The sequence below is a fragment of the Otolemur garnettii genome, unplaced genomic scaffold, assembly GCF_000181295.1.
Source record: "Otolemur garnettii isolate 467f Iridium unplaced genomic scaffold, OtoGar3 scaffold00245, whole genome shotgun sequence".
Classification (NCBI taxonomy): Eukaryota; Metazoa; Chordata; class Mammalia; order Primates; family Galagidae; genus Otolemur; species Otolemur garnettii.
The window spans coordinates 846,788-867,230 of NW_003852640.1; the positions used below are offsets into that span (position 1 = coordinate 846,788).

Here is a 20,443-nt window from a genome sequence, read left to right on the forward strand (position 1 = left end):
CCCCTATCCTGCTTGTGCCCTAGGCCCTGTGGCAGCTCTGAGCCCCCAACACCAGGTCACCAGAGCCCTGTAGAGAGGGCCTCTCATGTTGGACCTTGGATGTCTTGGGAGAGAGCTGCCATTTGCCTGGGCTGCCACCTTACTCACCCTGCGCACAGACTGTGCCACCAGGCCTCGACTCGAGTAGCCCGCCGCCAAAAAGCCGCGTGCACCATGCAGTCCCCGACCGCCTGACCACCCGCACTCAACGCCTTGCGGCCCTCCCTGTTCTGGCACCCCTTGCTACACCCTCCATGTCCTGGCCCTCAGCCCCCTCTGGCTGCGCTTCGCTGCTGTGCGCCCTGGGGCACAGGTTTGGGTGAGGGTGTGTTCATCTCCCTGGCTGCACTCCCTCTCAGGTCTGAAGATAGCCCCTTCCCACCCCCTGCCCAGTGTGGAGGCAGGGACTTACACACCCATATCCTTGCCTCCTCCCACCTCTGCACACAGGTCCCCTCTTTCTGCCACCCCCCTAACTCCCCACAGTCACAGAGCCTCAGCCCTCCCCTGCCTGCTGCACTCCTTCCAGGTTCCTGTCTTCGTGCTGCTCCCAGTGCTAAAAGAAGGGAGCCTGGGGCCTTCAGACCAACTCCTTCCATCAGACAGTGCCCTGGGATGGGTGGGATGAGTGTGGACCTCCAGGCCAGGCAGGACTGCATGGGTGTTGGCCACCCCAGAAGAGGCAGCAACACCCAAGAATGCTGACACATGCAGGGCCGGGGCACTTGTGGTGTTAAACTCAAGAACTTTTTGGTCCTTAAGCGGCTCTTTGACTGAATCCAAATTTTACATTTTTTTTTTTTTTGAAACAGAGTCTCACTTTATCGCCCTCAGTAGAGTGCTGTGGCATCACAGCTCACAGTAACCTCCAAATCCTGGGCTTAGGCGATGCTCTTGCCTCAGCCTCCTAAGTAGCTGGAACTACAGGCACCTGCCTCAATGCCCCGGCTATTTTTGGTTGCAGTTTGGCCAGGGCTGGGTTCAAACCCACCACCCTAGGTATATGGGGCTGGCACCCTACCCACTAAGCTACAGGCGCTGCCCAACAAATCCTTTCATTAAAAGGGGTGCAACAGAGAAAGATGAAGGTTTTTTTTTTCCGCCTCCTTTGGTGCTTAAAAAAGGATGATCTTGAAATCAGAAGACCATACGTTCCCCACCCTCTGGATGGGAAGCTTTAATGGCTGTGCATGGGGGGGCGGGGCAGAGTGAGCCTGAGTGGGTAGGCCCCAGTGTCACCAGATGAACATGGGCTTGCCATCATCGTGGGCCAGCTGGTTTAGGCAAGAGAGCAGCAAGAGTGCATCAGTGAGCATGCTGGGGTGCACAGTCTCTACCAGGACGCGCTGCAGGAAATCCACGGTGTAGGAGCCACCCTCAGATGCTGCCAGTTCTGGCCGCTCTCGGAGGATGCCATAGGCGTTCACCAGCTGCTCGGTCAGTGCGGGATGCACCCGGCCGTTGTAGCCCAGGCTCTGCAGCCTGTTCATGATGCTCACGTAGCGCTGTGTGAGTGTCTGGCACAGCTCCTCATCCAGCTTGTGGTCATTAGGGTTCAGGGACGCCTGTAGGGACAGCGGCCATCAGTTCCCTCTTGCTTCCACACACCCCATGTATGGGGGCAAATGACACTGAGGGAAGTTGTAAGGACCACACTCGGAGGGATACATGTGGAGGGGGTCCCGCAAGGGACCTGAGGGTACAGGGTAGAGTCGTCCAGTGGGTAGAGCTAACAGAGCAGTCCCCCAGGCCTAACTCAGGCAGGACAACTAGGCCCTGGAGCTCCCCAGTACGGCCTCAGCCACAGGGGAAGAATAGCACACCCTATCCCGGTTGCCTGCTCCATCCACAACCAGGGACTTGGAATTGGACTGAGGTGGTCAGGGGCCAAGGCCAAGGACCATGGTTGGGAGCTTGTGGGTAAAGATGGGCATCTACTCTAGCCCCAGGGTTGTTGGACCAAGGGTCTCCTCCTGGCCCCATGCCCTGCTCCTCCACCTCCTGGAGACCACTTTTTCATTACTCTGGGCTCCATTCCCAGCCTTTTTGCCATGCATATTCCTGCGGGATTATCTTTACTTCCCCCTTGTTCTGGCACCTGGGGATCAGCAGCGGCTGGTCACTGCCTCATTGCCCCTGTCTTGCCAGCCAGGCAGTGGGTACATCTCATCCTGAAAGTAGCCCCTCCTCTCCATCCCCCTGCCACTGACTGCCCAGGAGACAGTGATGTCTCAGCTCAGCTCAATGCTCAGCATCCACACTTCTTAATATGCTTTGAACGATGATCTCACGTTTTCATCTTGCCCTGGGTCTTACCAAATATGTTACAGCCTGTTTGCTGCAGGTGCCCCAAGCCCTCTCTGCACAGACCCCCAGAGCCATGGTCTAAAGTGGGGACAGGTGGGTTCTCCCCTCCTGAGCCCTTCCTGCAGCTCCTATTGTTCCTACGTGTCGCCCAGTCTGGCTCTGATGCCGACATGCTGATTCCCAGCTTGCTGAGCCCATTGTTCCTACATGTTGCCCAATCTGGCTCTGATGCTGACAGGCTGACTCCCAGCTTGCTAGGCACACTTTTCTCCATTCTGTGCAGACAGGCTGCTCAGCTGTCACCTCACCAGGAGACTCCCTTGGCTGCACTGCCAGGCTAGTCATATGAACAGAGAGCACCAGGCTCAGAACTGGGTTCAGCCTGAGTAATTTTTTGACTTCTGGCAGGTGCTCCCAGAGTCTTTGTTACTGGGCAGCACCTGGGACATCCAGTGTCCCCAAGTGTTCCAGACAGAGAACCAACATGGGTGGCCAGGGAGATACCAGTGGCACCATATCAAGCAGGTTTGACAGCTGCTTGTGTCACCACCTGGGATCTGAGCCTCAGTTTTCCTGCTCACATGGAGAAAGTCACGGCACTACTTGATGGGTCTGTTTTGAGGAATAAAGGAAATGACCCTATGAGCGCTGAGTGCTTGTTAGGTCATAGACCCAGAACCCCAGCATGAGAGATATCACCCTGGCTGCCTCTAAGGTAATAGAGAGTAAAGGGGTGTCCTAGATGTTGAAGTTTGAGGCCAGGATCTGAGTGTGGGGAGGCTGCAAGGCTGTGTGGCTGTCTCTCAGCTTTGCTCCCTGGAACGCTCCTGCCTTATAGCACTGGCACCCTCTGGCCCTTGAGGGTAGGTGTGTACTGCTGCCTGAGGGCAGGGGCCATGCCTGTCTGGTGTACACTTGGCCCCAGGGAAGTGGGGACTGTGTGTAGACAGGGCAGAAGTGGAGGATGAGAGAGGTGAGTGGATGGGAAGAACATTGAGAGGGGGACTCAGGAGGACTTGGTGCTAGATGGGACATGCAGGAGAAAAAGGTGTGACAACATACATGCATTCCTCCCAGACAAGAACATGTGCTCACTGCCCCCTTTCCACCCTGGAGCACCCAGGACACCACTACCTGCTCTGTAAGGCAGTGGCAACATGTATCATAGGACCAGTGTTCTCAGAACCCAGGACAAGTGGGTTAGAAATCAACAAAAGACAGCTTGAAGCCCCTGTGAAAGTTGCCAGTATGAGAAAGGAGTCCTTATGTCAAACCAACCACAGGCTGTTGGGAAGGCTGTGAGCAAGCTGTCACGGACATGGGCCTGAAATAAGACTTATCGCAAGAGCCTCCTCCAGACTGCAAGTTTCCTGTGTGCTCAAGGATGCTCGCCTCGCAGAGGCTGTCTCTGCCAACAAACAAGGCCTTGCACTGAGCTTCTGTGCCCCATGGACTTTGTTTCAAAGCAGCTCTCCTAGACTTCTCTTTAAGAGATACCCCTTGGTCCTGACACCCCTGGATATGCCTGTGGTCCATCAGAGCACGCATATTCTAGATAGCTGTCCTCTGCTATTCCCAAATAAACTCATGTGTTCTGGAGAGCTTGTCTCTTTGAGTTTCTTGTTAGGTTGACATAATCTGATGTTAGAAGTGAGACCCAAAGAATACAAGCCTTTTCCAGATTGGCAACCCCTGGAAATGTGTGATGGTACCGGCAGGAGCCCACATGCTCCCCACCTCCACAAGTCACTGTCACCAGATGGTAAATCCTCTCTTGGATCTGAACTCTCTCCCTTTGGTTGAGTTCTCTGACTTTATGTGGGAGCTTTTTTATACAACCTTTACACATCGTAGTTAAATATTTTGGTGAGTTAAGTGGCCATGATGGGGATCATTCAAACTCCTCAAGACTGTTTTCTTAGGACTAAACTAGAAGACTGTGGCTACAGCCTGAAAGAAACATGTATTTCAGTTAGAACCCCAAGGGTTCCAAGCACACCTGGGATTCAACAACTGCCTCCCTGCAAATACCATCTCAGAGGTGGCTGAAACAAATGCACAGTAAAAAGAGGTACAGAGGACTTCTTCTCCTCACCCTTTCCAGACTTCTTGGCAACACTCTTACCTGGAACCTGCCCTCTAAATAAAACCCAGTGATGACACAGATAAACCCTGAGTCTCCCATGTTCCTTGGACTATGGTTGAACTCTTTTTTTTTTTTTTTTTTTGGCCAGGGCTAGGTTTTGAACTCACTACCTCTGGTATATGGGGCCGGCACCCTACTCCTTGAGCCACAGGTGCGACCCGACTATGGTTGAACTCTAAGCCATTGCTAAGAATTTCCAAGTCACTGAAGACCCTGACTGACTGGCTCATGAGTTCAACATGGTGACCCAGCCTCTCTGGGTCTGAGATGCCCTGTCTCACAGTCTGACTTCTCTGGGCTATATCAGGGGGTTCACACACTGGTCAGTGAAGGCCAGGTCCAACTGGACAGCAAAACCTGAGTGGTGTCACTCTGTCTGACACTTAGAAAACCAAGTATCTAATCCTGGAAATAGCCCCTTAATTTAGCTAGATGCCTTCACAAGGTTATTGCCACAGTCTTCCTAAGGCTAGGTTGGAACTGGATCCAAGCTTCCACCCATGAACCTAACGAGCCACTTCATAATCACCATAGCCAACTCCAGCTTGTCTTTAAGGAAAATCTCGACTTCCAGTGGATGCCCATTCTACTTGAACTTTATTTGTAAGTGTCCTCTCTTGAGAACTTTCTCAACTAGTTAAAAGAACCTGTGTGGAAAGGGGAACTATGTCTACTCTTGAGCTAGTAAATTTGCCAGTTAGCCTGTACTCTGGTGGGTAATGATAAAAAGAAAACTACTTAGATCCTTAATCTCCAGCTCTGAAAGATGGGGGCTCCCAAACAAAATCCTCCTGGCTTCTGTCATTATTGCAAAAAGCCTGGACAATCTGTAAGATAGATTATAATGCATTAAATAAGGCCCAACAGCCTCTCCCTCAAAACCTCTAGGTACACATCCCCAGAGATGGGGCTTTGGGGGATTACAGGGCCACTTCCTCATTCATCCCTTCAATCACCTTGGGTAAAACCCCCTTTCTAATTGGGAATGAGGTCCTAACTGTCCTCATTGATGCTGGATCCACACTCTCACCACTTAGCCCCACTGACCTCCTGTCTGCCTTGGAGTAACCCTGAGGGTCAGTAGTGGGGTCCTTCTGTCCTTACTTATCCCTTCCCTCCTGGGACCTTGACTGGACACCCACTGCTCTTTGCTTAATAACTCTGCTCTACCTAGCTTCTTGGCTGAGATATTTTAGAAAAATGTCATTTAGGAGTTTCTTTCTCCCAAAAGCGGGAAATAATTTTGGACTTTGGTAAACCAGGTCAAACCGGCTGACTCCAGAGCCCTTTGACTCTCCTAACTCCCTTGTTTACTCTCTTGTTGCTTGTTCAGATTAAAAATGCTTAGTTCACTTCCCTCTACAGGGTGAAATGCTATCTCTTTATGTTATTATTTTTAATTTGTATGGATATGTGATAGTTGTACATATGTATGAGGTACTTATGATATTTCATACAAGTATGTATAATGATCAAATCAGGGTAACTGGGATATCTATCACTTCAAGCATTTACCATTTCTTCATAAGAAAACATCCCCATTCCACTCTTTTAGTTATTTCAAAATATAGGCAGTCCCTGGTCATGAAGATAGGTTCTGCACATCTGTTGTTAAGTGGAATTTGTATGTAAGTTGGAACAGGTACCTTTACCTATTACCTGAAATAGCCTCTATTTGTAAGTGCAAGTCCTACATTAGTAGGATGCTTGTAACTTGGGGACTGCCTATAAATTACTGTTGACTATAGTTATCCTATTGTGAACTTAACACTGGATCTTTTTTTTGAGACAGAGTCTCACTCTGTGGCCCAGGCCAGGGTGCTGTGGCATCAGCCTCACAGTGATTAGCTACTGCAGCATGCGGGTGATCCACTGCTCTCCTCTCCCTGACAGGCAGCCTGCCGGTAAAGACAGCACACACTTACACACTTATTAAACCTTAACAATGTTACAACTAGTAAACCCCCAAGTAAACTATTTAAGCTGCATAATTTCAGAAAATAATAATCACTGAGGGAATAAATGTCCTTTCCGTTGGTCTTTGAGGAGCTTTCAGCAAATCCTAAGCCTGATGGCCCAGGTACAGTGTTGGCCTTCCCAAGAGAAGGAGAAAGGTATTGGCTGGTTTGGTTGACGAGGATACTGAAGGACACAGTGCATAGAGCAGTGACCATGGAGAATGTGCTGCCAGCTAGACTCAGGGTTAGCAAAGAGAGGCCTGGTATGCCCTGATGGAGTACAGCATTGTTGTTTGTTGCAGAAGTTCCTTAAACAAAGCTGTACCAACCATTGGGTCCTTTACTGGCAGGACTGGGTTGCTAACAAGGCTGGTATATGAGATAAAGAGACTTTGCCTTATACTCTTCAAAGACAGGTTTAATACCCAATAGAGCTTCTTTGCTTAAAGAGTACAAGTTAATCCTGGGCTAAAGTTTCGATGGGTCAAACTGAATCTATAGATAATTTTGTCCATGAAGATATGAGTATTTAGTAAGATAAAAGGAGTGAGAACAAGTGTTCAGGCCAGAGATGGTGGCTTATGCCTATAATCCTAGTACTCTGGGAGGCCAAGGCAGGAAGATCACTGAGATCAGGAGTTTGAGGTTGCCATGAGTGAGGCTCTGAGACCTGGGAGGCTGGTTCCTTGGCACACTAGTGGACTCCTGTCCTCCCCATGGGGTTTCCATGGCCAGGCTGTGACCCTCAAAGGAAGATATTGGCTGCATCAGTACCCAGTCCACACAGCCTTCTCTGTCTCCTGGTCTGCACCCACTTGGCCTCTTGTCCCTCAGGCTTCTATGAGCTGAGGGTCTGCATGTGCTGCCCCCAGATCACCCTAATCCTGCAGGTCCTCTGTGTATTGGGGCCTCTGGTGCTAGGCAAGGGGCTTTCCATACTCAGGAGAAGGACCAGCCAAAGTGGTAACTATGGGAAAGTCAAAGACCCATGTGAAAAAATAAACCTTATTTACCCTTAGAAAAAATATATAGAATAATTTAGAATACAGAAAATATAAAATACTTTCTGGACTTTATGAAAGAGAACGAGTTCTTTTTTTTTTTTTTTAAGATTTTTTTTTTTTCCTTGAGACAGAGCCTCAAGCTGTCCCCCTGGGTAGAGTCCTGTGGCATCACAGCTTACAGCAACCTCCAACTCCTGGGTTCAAGTGAGTCTCCTGCCTCCGACACCCAAGTAGCTGGGACCACAGGCACCCACCACAATGCCTGGCTATTTTTTTGGTTGCAGCCATCATTGTTGTTTGGCGGGCCCAGGCTGGATTTGAACCCGCCACCTTAGGTGTATGTGGCTGGAGCCTTAGCCACTTGAGCCACAGGCGCTGAGCCAAGAGAACGAGTTCTTAAACAAGATATGAAAAGTACAAACAATAAAGAAAAAAGTCGATAGATCTGACCACATTAAAAACTTAACCAAAGGAGAAGGCAAACTCAAACCTGGACCCCAAATCAACTCATTTAACCCCAAGTTGTTCCTGCCCAGACTCCACACAGGTCAGTCTACAATACACACATAAAGATGGCCTGAGACAAAAAATCTGGCGGGGAACATAGCAGGGCTGTTTTCCCAAGAGAAGCCTGAATGGTGTGGTCCTACACCACCTGCCTGTCAGCCATGGAGCCCAGCCCAGCCAGGCCTGCCACCTCCAAGGCTGTCAGAGAGCGGCTTTTGGAAGACCAGACATGCAGCCTGCAGCCAGGCCAGGCCTGGTAGCTACAGGTGGAGCAGCTGCTACCCTACCAGTGCTCATAGTACCAGAACATCCTGGTCTTCCACAATTAGACCTACCACAAGGGCCAGTGCTGGGTAGTGTCAGCCAGTGCTGACACTGTGTCCTCCTATACGGAGGTGATCGCCAACCTGCCTCTCTGCAGCTACCTTGGCCTACAAAGATGTTGATCCTGAGGGTCTGTGACCAGGAATCCTGCATGTGAAGCACCCGCCATTGGGGCCGCAGTCTAGTGGGAGCCTGATGAGGACTCAGGCAGGTCTCTAAGGAGTCTCTGCTGGGCATAGCCAGGACTACTCTAGGTCAAACAGCCCTAGATGTGGGCAAAAATTTGGGGATCCTGAAACAGAACCATGATGCCTATGATGATATCGTCACTGGCTCCTCAGACCCCAGGGCCCCAGTGAAAAACCCTTTCAAGGAATCCTATTAGCAGCTCATGAAGAGGCTCTCATGGAGGATTGCAGGGTGAGTGCCACGGCTGCGCCTGGACCTCACTGAGGAGATTGGCAGTTCTGCAAGTGGCTTATCCCCACAGCTACACCTACTGCACTGCCCCACCTACTGGATTCAGACTGGGCAGAAAACCTGAACATCAACTCCCAGGAGCCTGTGCAACCACTGATGCAGAAGCAGGTGGGACAGACACAACTGTGATATAGCATGTGGCAGTAAACTCAGAAGTGCACAGAGCAGCCTTTGTATGTCTGAGTTTACCCGCAAAGCCCTGAATGATATGAGCTGGGCCCAGGTGCCACGCTGCTGCCTGGGACCCAGCATCTGGGACCCTCCAGCCTGGACCAGGCCTACAGGCTCTTGCCCACCAAACAAGCATTACAGGGCCCAGAGTGCTGCCCAGCTTGCCCTGCTGGGCATAATGTGTGTGTCTCTGTGTGTGTACCATTCAGCTTCCAAGCCTGTAGCAGCTGTGGACAGCACCTTCTCTCTGACTTTGCTGCCCCCTCACCTACCAAACATGTATATTTATAACAAAGAAAATGAGATAGACCCAAGTAGTGAACAAGTAAGCGGACACAGTGGTCCTGCCTCATGGTGGCCAGGGAGGAGAGGGTCTGGCGTTCACTGCAGACCAGTGACTGCCCACTAGCTGCCTCCTCCTATCTTCTACAGCCTACCCCATAGTGGCACAGAGACACACGTTTCAAAACATTTGCAAAAATGTCCTCAATGTCCTTCCTGGAGAAGGCCAAGTGGATGGCATCCTGGGAATACGTGGGAATGAGCCCCAGGTGTGGGGTCCCCATTAATCAGGCCCACAGCTGCTCAAAGGCCCCTCCAGTGACCCTGGAGAAGGCCTACAGTGCAAGGGAGAGTGCCAGTCTGGGAAGGACCATGGCACTCTGCAGGCTGCCAGGTCAGAGCCTGGAAGCCATCATAAGAGGCCAACCTGGTGGCCCATGGGGAGAGCTGCCTGGCTGCACTCTGCGGAGGCTGTGCCTTGGGGCTGTCTCTGAGAGCACTTGCTGCCAGATGTCCTGGGCACCAGTTGGCTGCATGGACTGAGCACTGTGCTTCCTCCACCCCAGGGTCCCCTTGGATTCCAGCACATTTGACCTGCCAGGAGTCCAGAGTCCCCCAAGGGTCCCTCATGGCCAGCTGTTCCCATCCCTGCAGGCCCCTCTGGCACTGTGTGGAGAAAGATAGCCACACACCTGAATGATCTTCTCCGGAATGTTGGAGACGGTGAAGCCGTAGAGACGCACGCGCTCTGGGAAGATGCTGGACAGGATCCTGCGGTCCAGCTGGAAGGCAATCTCCCCCACCAGCCTCTCCCAGGCCACTTGCTTTGAATCTGGGGACAACAGAGGGTCTCATCAACTCACCCACTGGTGGAGGGGATCGCAGGGGCCGTGCCAGTAACCCAAGCAGGCCGGCAGGATAGAGGACCTGGGGCATCCCTAGATTCCTGCTGAGCCCCTGTGAGTCACTAACCTCGGGAGCTGTCAGGGAACTTGCTGATCTTGCGTTGGGCCAACTTCCGATCCATCTCCATAACGCTTTTCCGAGGTTGTTCTGTGGCACGTGGACTCTGGGCTTCACTGGCAGAAGCCGGGGAAGATGTGGTGCGAGGCGGGGAGCAGGGCCCCCGTGAAGGAGAATGGTGGGGAGGTGGGGTCCGGGCGACAGAGTGCTGTGACCGGACTGTGTGGGGGTTTCTTGAGGGGGGACAGTTGGTGGAGGCTTGAGGGGCGAGGTTGGGGGCCGAGGCAAGCACAGTGACAGTGGGGGAAGCACTGGGGGATGTGGGGACAGAGGCAGGGACCATTTGTCCCTTGGGGCTATTGAGCTGGACCTGGGCATCCGCAGTGGTGCAACAGTAGGTAGCAGGGCCAATAGGGCACGTAGTGCCCACAGGAGTGGAGGTCTGGAGGGGTGCGCCCACAAACGCCATGCCGAAGGGGTCCGGGTCCTGGGCCAGCCGCGGTGTCTCAGTGGAAAGTGGGACTGGTGATGCAGGAGGGGCAGAGATGAGAGAGGGATTAGAGCGAAGAAGGAGGGCCCCCCATACTCTGTTTCCACCCCGCATCCTTTACCTTTGGAGGCGGCAGCAGGCACTGGGCAGGTCAAGTGGGGCCCTGAGGGGCACCCACGGGATGCCTCTGCTAGCCGCACCCTTGGGGCCTCCGGCAGCACCATGTTGTTCAAGGGGTTGGCCAGAAGGTTTTGAGGGATGCCTAGAGGGGCAGCTGAGGAGCTGAGCAGGGGGCTGCTCATAGAGACAGCCACTGGACCTGCCATGGAGGCCATCAGGGGGCTGCTCTGAGACACAGCCACAGAGCCTCCCAGGGCACTGCTGGGGGTCAGGGGCCCAGTGGACGGCAGGCCCAGAGAGCTGCCCAGGGTGTTGCCAGGGGTCACTGCCAGGGAGCTGCTCAGGGGCCCAGTGGAGGGCAGGCCCATAGAACTGGCCAGAGTGCCTCCAGGGGTCACCCCCAGGGGGCTGGCCAGGAGGCTGGTGAGGGGGCCGCTCTGTGGCCCTGGACTGGACAGCAGTGTGTTGAGAGGGCCCACAAGGGGGCTCATGATGGTGCCTGCTGTGGAGCTGGGCTGTGGGCCCAGCATGTCGGCCAGGGGAGCCAAGGCCACGATCCCCACTTCTTCCAGGCCTGGTTCATTTGCTGTTGCTGGGGATGGGGACAGGAAGACACCTGGGGAACACAGAGAAAGCACTGAGATCCCAGCTAACCCCTCCAGGGGTGTGGGAGGCAGTCACAGGTTCTCCTAGACCTGTGGCCAAGGGGCCTGCCTGCCTCTGTCTGGCGACTGGTCTCATCTGATCTCTCTGAGCCTCACTTCTTACGGTGGCTGGTGTGATGACCTCTCTGCTCTAAAGGCATTCTGTGGGGCAGCAAGAGGAGCTCTCTGGCCAGCCCAGAAGACTCTAGATTTGGGGCTGCCTTCCCACCGCTCAGCTTCCCCCATGGCCTTTGGCCCTGACTCTCTGGTCAGTCCTTTCAGGCTTCCTTCTCTGACCACCTACCCTTGAGCCACATTTTGCTACCTCCCCTGTTCACTCCCAACAGGAGAGGAGGGTCTCACAGCGGCTGGACGTCCAGGTCACCAAGTTGTCCCCTCTGTTCTCTGGTGGGGAGAGTGGACCCTGGCCTCCTGACCACTGTCCTTGTAGGAGAGATAAGCCCCACTGGGTGGGGACCTCTCAAGGGGTCAGGGCCATAGGAGTCAGAGCCCTTTGCGGCCCAACACCTGTGCATGGCCCCTGTCCTGCAGTGCTCCGTGTGGCCACCTGAGTGGGAAGCACAAGAGGGCAGTTCAGACCCACACCCACACTGAGAGGTCCTGACTCAAGTACTTTATGGTCCTGAACCCCCACCTGGGGCCTGGAGGAGTGTTCCCTCCTTCAGTGCCCACATTTGGAGAGAAGCCCCTTGGAGGAACAGCTGCTGGTGGGGGTGAGCAGGGACAGTTTTTGTGAGTATACGATTTGCTCGAAAACTTTCTCCTTTGTTGTTGTTGTAAAAGCAGGACATGGTTATTATAGAAAAAGGATGGAAATATAGAAAAGTAAAAAAGATGGAAACTACTGATAGTTCAATTGTCCTGTGGCTAGTCACTGTTGAAAAACTCCCTGTTTCCTGGAGACTCCCTGTTGTGGAGACTTTCTCCACATTTGTGTAGATCAGGAGCTGGTGAACATTCTCTGTGAAGGGTCAGATGGCAAATACTTCCAGTTTTGCAGGATATACGTGGTTGTGGCAAGACAGCAGACACAGACAATCTGGAAGTAAGTGAAGGAGGGTGTGTGACAATAAAACTTCATTTATGGATGTTAAGTTTTGATAAATTTTGAATTTCATGTACTTTTCATGTGTCACAAAATGGTATTCTTTTGATTTTCTTTCAACCATTTAAAATGTAAAATTCATTCTTTATTCACAGGCTGTCCCCAACTGGTGGTGGCCCCATAGACTCCATGTCCTCTGGTGCTTTGCCTTTTCTTCTTGGACCCTGCTGCAGCTGCATCCAGCATCTTCATTTTTTGAAAACGGCATTTGCTGTGGCTGCAGAGATCTCCATCTCTGGACAAGCCGCTATTTACGAAGCCTATTCCAATTGTTGGGCATTCGCTTGATTCCAATGTTCCCAATGACAAATAACTCTATTACCTAAATCTTGATTCTTTTCCTTGGAAATGGACATATTTGAGGCTCTCATGCACATGGCCACATCTCCCTTCTTTAGGATGCCTGGGCTTGTTTCTTCAGTCTCTCCAATGCCAACGCCATACAGTGTGTGGCAAGATGTTTTGCCACTTTAACTGACTTTTTTTTTTTTTTGAGACAGAGCCTCAAGCTGTCCCCCTGGGCAGAGTGCCGTGGCATTACAGCTCACAGCAACCTCCAACTCCTGGGCTCAAGCGAGTCTCCTGCCTCCGCCTCCCAACTAGCTGGGACCACAGGCGCCCACCACAACGCCCGGCTATTTTTTGGTTGCTGCCATCATTGTTGTTTGGCGGGTCCGGGCTGGGGATTCGAACCCGCCACCTTAGGTGTACGTGGCTGGCGCCTTAGCCGGTTGAGCTATAGGCGCTGAGCCTTAACTTACTTTTAAGCTCTAATTTTGTTTTGTTTTCCAAATAAATAAGCCATTAGATTACATAATCTAACCAACTTTTCTTTCTTTTATTATTTCTTGTTTTCTTTTAGAATCTAAGTGATGCCAGGGCTTGTGGGTCAGAGGGAAGTAGTCCATGGAAAAGAAGGCCTAAAAGGGAGGAGCCCTGTAGGACAGAGGGAGGGACAGGTGTCATGGAGGACAGATTGGCATGTGGGTGTCTGTCCTCTCCTCCTGTTTTCTCTGGGGAGCCCATGGTCTGGGTTATATGGGAAAGGACCACTTGGTTGGGATCTTCAGGATGGCAGGAGGATAGTCACTGCTCACTGTCCTGCATGGCCAGGGCAGCTGAGGGAGCACCTTGGTCCTGTTGGCTGGAGCAGCCAGGCAAGACAAGAAGACAGTGAAGGTTTTCTCTTGGTGACTTCTCTAGGAAGAAAATAGTGGAGTGACAAGCTCGTTGAGGCTGAGAGGGAAAGAAGAGCTGGACTACCTCCCCAGAAGGAAATGGCCCAGTTTGCACTTGGACCAAGTTGTATTCCAGGCAAAACCATCAAACAGGACCAAGAGGGTAACTCTATAACCATGAAGGGTGAGATTCACATAAAATATATAGAAAACCCTCACAGGGACTCCCAGGAGATGCTCAAGTGGGAGCTGTGCCCAGATCCCAGACAGAAGGAACAGGGCTCAGGTTGCGGTGATGTGATTACAGACTCAGTCTCATCTCCAGTGAGACTTTGTGCACAGCAGGGTGGCTGGGCTGTGGGGAACTGGGTGCTGTTCTTGGTGGGATGAGAGCAGCCCAGGAAGAAGGTGGGCAGCAGTTACTGTATTTGGGTGAGTGCTGAGGGGCATCAGCAGCAGGAATGTGGGCTCTAGGGAAGGCTGAGTTCAGATCAGGGACAGAAGCACCAGGACAGAGCGGGTGGGGTGGGGAGGATAGGAGGGCCTGGGGTAGGAGAGGGTGTCTAGGCCTCAGAGCTTGTGGAGGGAAAGGGACAGATGCCACTCCTAGAAAGACCCTTCCTTGTTTGTAAGAGCTGGCACAACCGACCACCCCAAATCATCCAGCAAACTATGAAATGTTCAAGTGCAGCTCAATGTGAAGTCATTTAAAGTTCTGTTTGCAAAGAAAATATGAAAGCACAGGGAAAATGTCTATATCAAGCATTAATGTAATAATATTAAGTATGGAAATATAAATTAAAAACTGAGATTTATAGTCTCCATTCTGTATGAAAAATGAGTGAATAAATTTTCCTTGTGTATCTGGTGATGCTGTGTCAGGGAAGGGTTGTATGTGAATATAGTTGATTTTTCTTCATTATTTCTATATACTTTCCAAAATTTTCACCATCTGAGTATGCATTTTTTTTATTAAATTGTCACTGTGTGGCTCGGTGCCTATAGCTCAACCGGCTAAGGCGCCAGCCACGTACACCTAAGGTGGCGGGTTCGAATCCCCAGCCCGGACCCACCAAACAACAATGACGGCTGCAACCAAAAAAAAAAAATGGCCGGGAGTTGTGGCGGGCACCTGTGGTCCCAGCTAGTTGGGAGGCGGAGGCAGGAGACTCGCTTGAGCCCAGGAGTTGGAGGTTGCTGTGAGGTGTAATGCCACGGCACTCTACCCAGGGGGACAGCTTGAGGCTCTGTCTCAAAAAAAAAAAAAAAAAATTGTCACTGTGTATATCAGTGCACTCATGGGGTACGATGTGTTGGTTTTATATACAATTTGAAATATTTTCATCAAAATGGTTAACATAGCCTTCATGGCATTTTCTTAGCTATTGTGTTAAGACATTTATATTCTACATTTAGTAAGTCTCACATGTACCCTTGTAAGATGCACTGTAGGTGTGGTCCCACCAATTACCCATTTTTTTATTTTTTTGAGACAGGTCTTTCTCTGTTGCACAGGCTGGAGTGCAGTGGCACCATCATAGCTCACTACAGCCTTGACCTCCTGGGCTCAAGCATCCTCCTGAGTAGCTGGGACTACAGGAAGCCGCCACAACTCCTGGCTATTTTTTAAAGAGATGGATGGGTCTTGCTATGTTGTCCAGGCTGGTCTCAAACTCCTGGTCTCAAGTGATCTTCTTGCCTCAGCCTCCCAAAATGCTGGCATAACAGATATGAACCATTGTGCTTGTGGCCTGTGAGTATGTATTTTAAAAAACAAACTTAAGAAGAGAAAAACGTTTTTAAAAAATGCATTTCTGGCTTGGCACCTGTAGCTCAGTGGCTAGGGCGCCAGCCACCTACACCAGAGCTGGCTGGTTTAAATCCAGCTCGGGCCTGCCAAACAACGACAACTGCAAGAAAAAAAATAGCTGGGCGTTGTGGTGGAGACCTGTAGTCCCAGCTACTTGGGAGGCTGAGGCAAGAGAATCGCTTAAGCCCAAGAGTTTGAGGTTGCTGTGAGTTGTGACGCCACAGCACTCTACTGGGGGGGGGGGACATAGTGAAACTTTGTTTAAAAAAAAAATCGCATTTCTATCTGATTCATTCTGAGACCAGCAGAGGAGTCTTAGCCCTGCTCACACCCAGAAAACAAAGCCAGGCTCCTGAGGGGAGCGTGATGGTGCTGAAGGATGCCCCAGACAGAAACCCATGTGGAAGGAGTGGAGTTTGGCTTCTTTTTCCAGCCTTTGTGTCATGGGAGGCTCATGGAGTCCCCAACCCTCTTTGTGACACTTTGGGCTCCCCATCCTCCAGCACTCCATGGATGACATGCCCTTTCCCAGGTGCCCATCTGTCTCCCCTGGCTGCTTCCCAAGGCTGACTCTGGGCCTTTGTGGTTTACTCAGGATAGGAGTTCAAATCAAGAGAAGTAAGGATCAGATGCTAGAAAAGTATGGGGTTTTCAAGTCCAAGTGTCTTGGCTACACCGCACCAACATGAACTCAACCTCAGCTGTTTTGGGTAGAGCAGAGACCCTCCAGGACCACCTCCCCAGGTATTACATATTCCCCAAAACCATCAGATAAGAATATATCCCACAAGAATTATATATCCCTCAAATATGAAGGAGAAATCTGAGGAAATTTATTCCACCAAGAAATGCTAAAGCGTGTCCTTCAGGCTGAAATGGAAGAAAACTGGATAGTAACTAGAAGCCATATGAAAAAATAAGAAACACTAGTAAAGGTAACTACACACACAAGTGAAAAGCCAGTCCTATTGTAGTTTTGGTTTATAACTCTCATTTTTCCAATGTGATTGTTTTAAAAATTTTTTTGTGAGACTCTGTCTCACTTTATCACCTTCGGTAGAGTGCCATAGTGTCACACAGCTCACAGCAACCTCCAACTCCTGGGCTATAGGCAAAACGCCTATATGCCTCTGGCTAAAAAAGCTGTTTGAGAGAGAGCAATGACAAGACTTTGTGCAGGCATACTTGTAAGAAACTGAGGCAGAATCCCATGTGGCCAGGTTGGTTGTGAGCCTAAAATGACCAAGGCTTTGGCTGGAATAGCATTTCCAGACTGTTAAAGGATTAAGGCTGACTTTATAAGGCCAATGAAAAAGCCCCTTGGAAAACTGGCCAGATACCCATCAGTAACCTTTCCTGAGCTGTGGTAAGTGACGAAGGTCACTTGCTAATGGATCCAGGAATGGAAATGTGCTCAGGGACCTCAAGAGAAGAGGAATTTACCCAATGCATACAGGTATCTAATGGCACAGATGAAACTTAGGCTCATGAAAGGCTCTTGAGAAGTCCAGCCTGAGAATTCCTTATAAAAGGCTCCAGCAAAATCCCCCTGACTTAAGGCCTACATGGAAACAGAGGTTTGCACACAAATTCCTATATGCCCAAGAAGTTTCTTTATGCCTTGCTTAAAGATCTGAAGTAACAGCCTCCAAATGGCAAGATCAGCCAAGTGCAGGTATTCAATCTACCTTGTTCCTCCCTAGCCTCAGGCATTGTCAGATAAGAACAGAGAAGTAATAGCTAACAACATGCTCTCCATTAAGAAGGGGTTATGTTGAAAGGGTTATGTTAAAAGGTGCATGTTGAGTGGATTATCAGATGTCACATGATGTTTAATTGGATCAATGAGCTCATTGCTGTATGTACAAAATTCCCTATATAAACCAACTGCAAATAAAGAAGCTCGCCATTTTGCCTGAGTGAGCAGATGGTCACCTTTATTTAAAACACAATTTCAATAAGTGTGCTTATTCTCCGTGACATTGTTTTCCTGTGAGACCCTTATAGCAACAACTGGGCTTAGGTGATAGGCAATTCTCTTGCCTCAGCCTCCCAAGTAGCTGGGACCACAGGCACCTGCCATAATGCCCGGCTGTTTTTTGCTGCAGTTTGGCTGGGGCCAGGGTTGAACCCACCAACCTTGGTGTATGGGGCGGGCACCCTACCCCCTGAGCCACAGGTGCCACCCTCCAATGTGATTTAAAGACAAATGTATAAAACAATGATTATAAATCTATGTTAATGGACAGATAATGTGTAAAGATATAACTTGTGACAATAATAACATAATAATAATAACACTGTGTTTCACACTGTAATCCCAACACTTTGGGAGGCCAAAGCAGGAGGATTGCTTGAGACCAGGACTTCAAAACCAGCCTAAGACCCTGTCTCTACAAAAGATACAATAATTAGCTGAGTGTAGTGCCAGGAACACACCTGTAGTCTCTGGTCACCTGGCTTCCTCTAGGCGCTGCTGGTGCCACCTCACCTCCCTTCCTGGGGGTGGCCTAGGCTTTCCCTTGATTCTGCTTTTCCTTGGTAAGCTGATGCAGCCTAAGTACCCTCGCTCCCTACATGGGGTGAGAATCTCTCCTGGACCCTGACTCACACCCCAACAACCTGACCTACTTCTTCCACAGGTCTTGAGGGGGCTACAACTTAGTGCTCCCCCACCCCTCTGCAGCCCTGGCACACTCCCCTGTCCCTATCAGGCTCAGGATGGAGGAATCAGCCTCCATCTTTCTTCCTCATTCACACCTTGCAGCAGTCTGTCTGTAGCACCTTCTAAGCATGTGGACCAACACTGCTCCATTGTCCATACCACAGCTACACTGCCTGGATTACACAAGGAGCCTTCTAACTGGTCTCCTGATGCTGGTCATGCCCCTCAAGCAAAGTCCTTGGTCAAGATCCCCACCAGCCCACTATCTCTTTCTGAGTGCCAGGTCATTCAAGGCTGCTCATGCTCTGGCCCATGGCCTGTCTGACCTTATCCCATTTCCTATTGTCTCCTCCATATTCCCTCTGCTTCAGCACCTTGGGCTTCCTTGTTGGTCCCCAGATGCTTCAGGCAGACTCTTGCCTCTGCCCTGTGTTGGCTGTTCCCTCTCCCAGAACACTATTCCAGTGTGTGTGGTTGGCTCCACACTTCCACCTATACCTTCAACTGTGACCTCCCAGTAAGACCTTCCATCTAAAGTCACCAGCTTCCTGCTCCTCAGCTGCTCTTTCCCCTTCCCCTGGATGTTTTCCCCCTCAGTGCTATTGCTCTCTAAGATACTCTAGTTTGACTTATTGTCTTATCTTCCTCCACTAGAATAAAAGCTCCACGAAGGCAAGGGCTTGTTTACTACTGCTTTCATAGTATCTAGAATGGTGAGTACTTAGGCCACAGAAAGTGTTCAATAAATATGAATAAAATGAATGTGTGTCTGAGCAGAGATGAAACTCGATACTAAAAAACATGGTCAGGATGGAAATTGAAGTCTATGTGACTTGAGTTGTGCCCCCAAACACAAACAGGTTAATCTGAGCACAGAAGGAAGTGTTCACAGAGCGACCTCATAAACTGACTGCTGAGACAGCCATATGAGATATTTAAAATTCAGTCAGATACCATTTTACTGTCAGAAAGAGTCATGTTGCCCTCAGAATGAAAAGAGTGCCAAGTCCATCAGGGTCCACAAAAATTGATTATATTTCTATATACTTGCAATAAACTATCTAAACATGAAATTGAGAAAACAATTTATAATAGCATCAGAAAGAAGGTGGTTCCTGTGGCTCAGTGGGTGGGGTGCCGGCCCCATATACCAAGGGTGGTGGGTACAAACAAAAACATAGCTGGGTATTGTGGCAGGCGTCTGTGGTCTCAGCTACTTGGGAGGCTGCGGCAAGAGAATTGCCTAAGCCCAGCAGTTGGAGGTTGCTGTGAGCTGTGTGATGCCACGGCACTCTAATGAGGGTGATAAAGTGAGATTCTGTCTCTACAAAAAAAAAAAAAAGCATCAGAAAGAATCAGGCATTTAGGAATAAATTTGACAAAAGAAACATGAAACTCATATTCTGTAAACCACAAACATTGTGAAAGAAATTAAAGATATAAATAAATGAGAAAACAATTCATCTTTACAGATTGGAAGACTATTGTAAAGATAGCAATACTTCCCAAATTGACGTATAGGTTCAGTGTAATCTCTATCAGAATCCCAGATGGCTTCTTTGTAGAAATTGACAAGCTGACCCCAAAACCCGAATGGCCAAAGCACAACTGAAAAAGAAGAAAATTGGAGGACTCACTTCTGGATTTCAAAATTTATACAAAGCTACAGTAATCTGAGTGGCACTGGCATAAGGACAGACATATAGATCAATGGAATAGGATTAGGAGTCCAGAAATAAATCCATGGGTCCATGGTCAACTGATTTTTGGCAATGGTGCCATGACAATTAAATGAAGAAAAATAATCCTTTCAACCAATGGTTCTGGGACAACTAGATATCTACGTCCAAAAGAATGTAGTCAGACCTCTGTCTCACACCATATACAAAAGTTGAACCAAAATGTAACAGCTACACATATAAAACTCTTAGAGAAAAACATAGATGTGAATCTGTATGACCTTGAATTTGGCAATGGATTCTCACATACTTGTACAACACTAAAGCTTGAGTGGCAAGAGAAACAACAAATAAGTTGGACTTCATCAAAATTTATAACTTCTATTTTTTTTTTTTGAGACAGTGCCTCAAGCTGTCCCCCTGGGTAGAGTGCCATGGCATCACAGCTCACAGCAACCTCCAACTTCTGGGCTCAAGTGAGTCTCCTGCCTCAGCCTCCCAAGTAGCTGGGACCACAGGCGCCTAGCACAATGCCTGGCCATTTTTTGGT

General features: G+C 49.9%; 1 protein-coding gene across 1 annotated transcript in view; it reads right to left on the bottom strand.

The window, feature by feature from the left end:
* Positions 1 to 1,274: 1,274 nt before the first annotated feature.
* The window catches only part of SPATC1 (spermatogenesis and centriole associated 1), a 23,266-nt gene continuing 4,097 nt past the window's right edge, over positions 1,275 to 20,443 (bottom strand). Inside the window, exons 2-5 of the mRNA XM_003802365.1 lie at positions 10,793 to 11,407; positions 10,191 to 10,703; positions 9,911 to 10,050; positions 1,275 to 1,604 (exon numbers count right to left, since the gene is read on the bottom strand). Coding sequence (XP_003802413.1) covers positions 1,275 to 1,604; positions 9,911 to 10,050; positions 10,191 to 10,703; positions 10,793 to 11,407 — 1,598 coding nt within the window. The remainder of the gene's footprint in view (positions 1,605 to 9,910; positions 10,051 to 10,190; positions 10,704 to 10,792; positions 11,408 to 20,443) is intronic.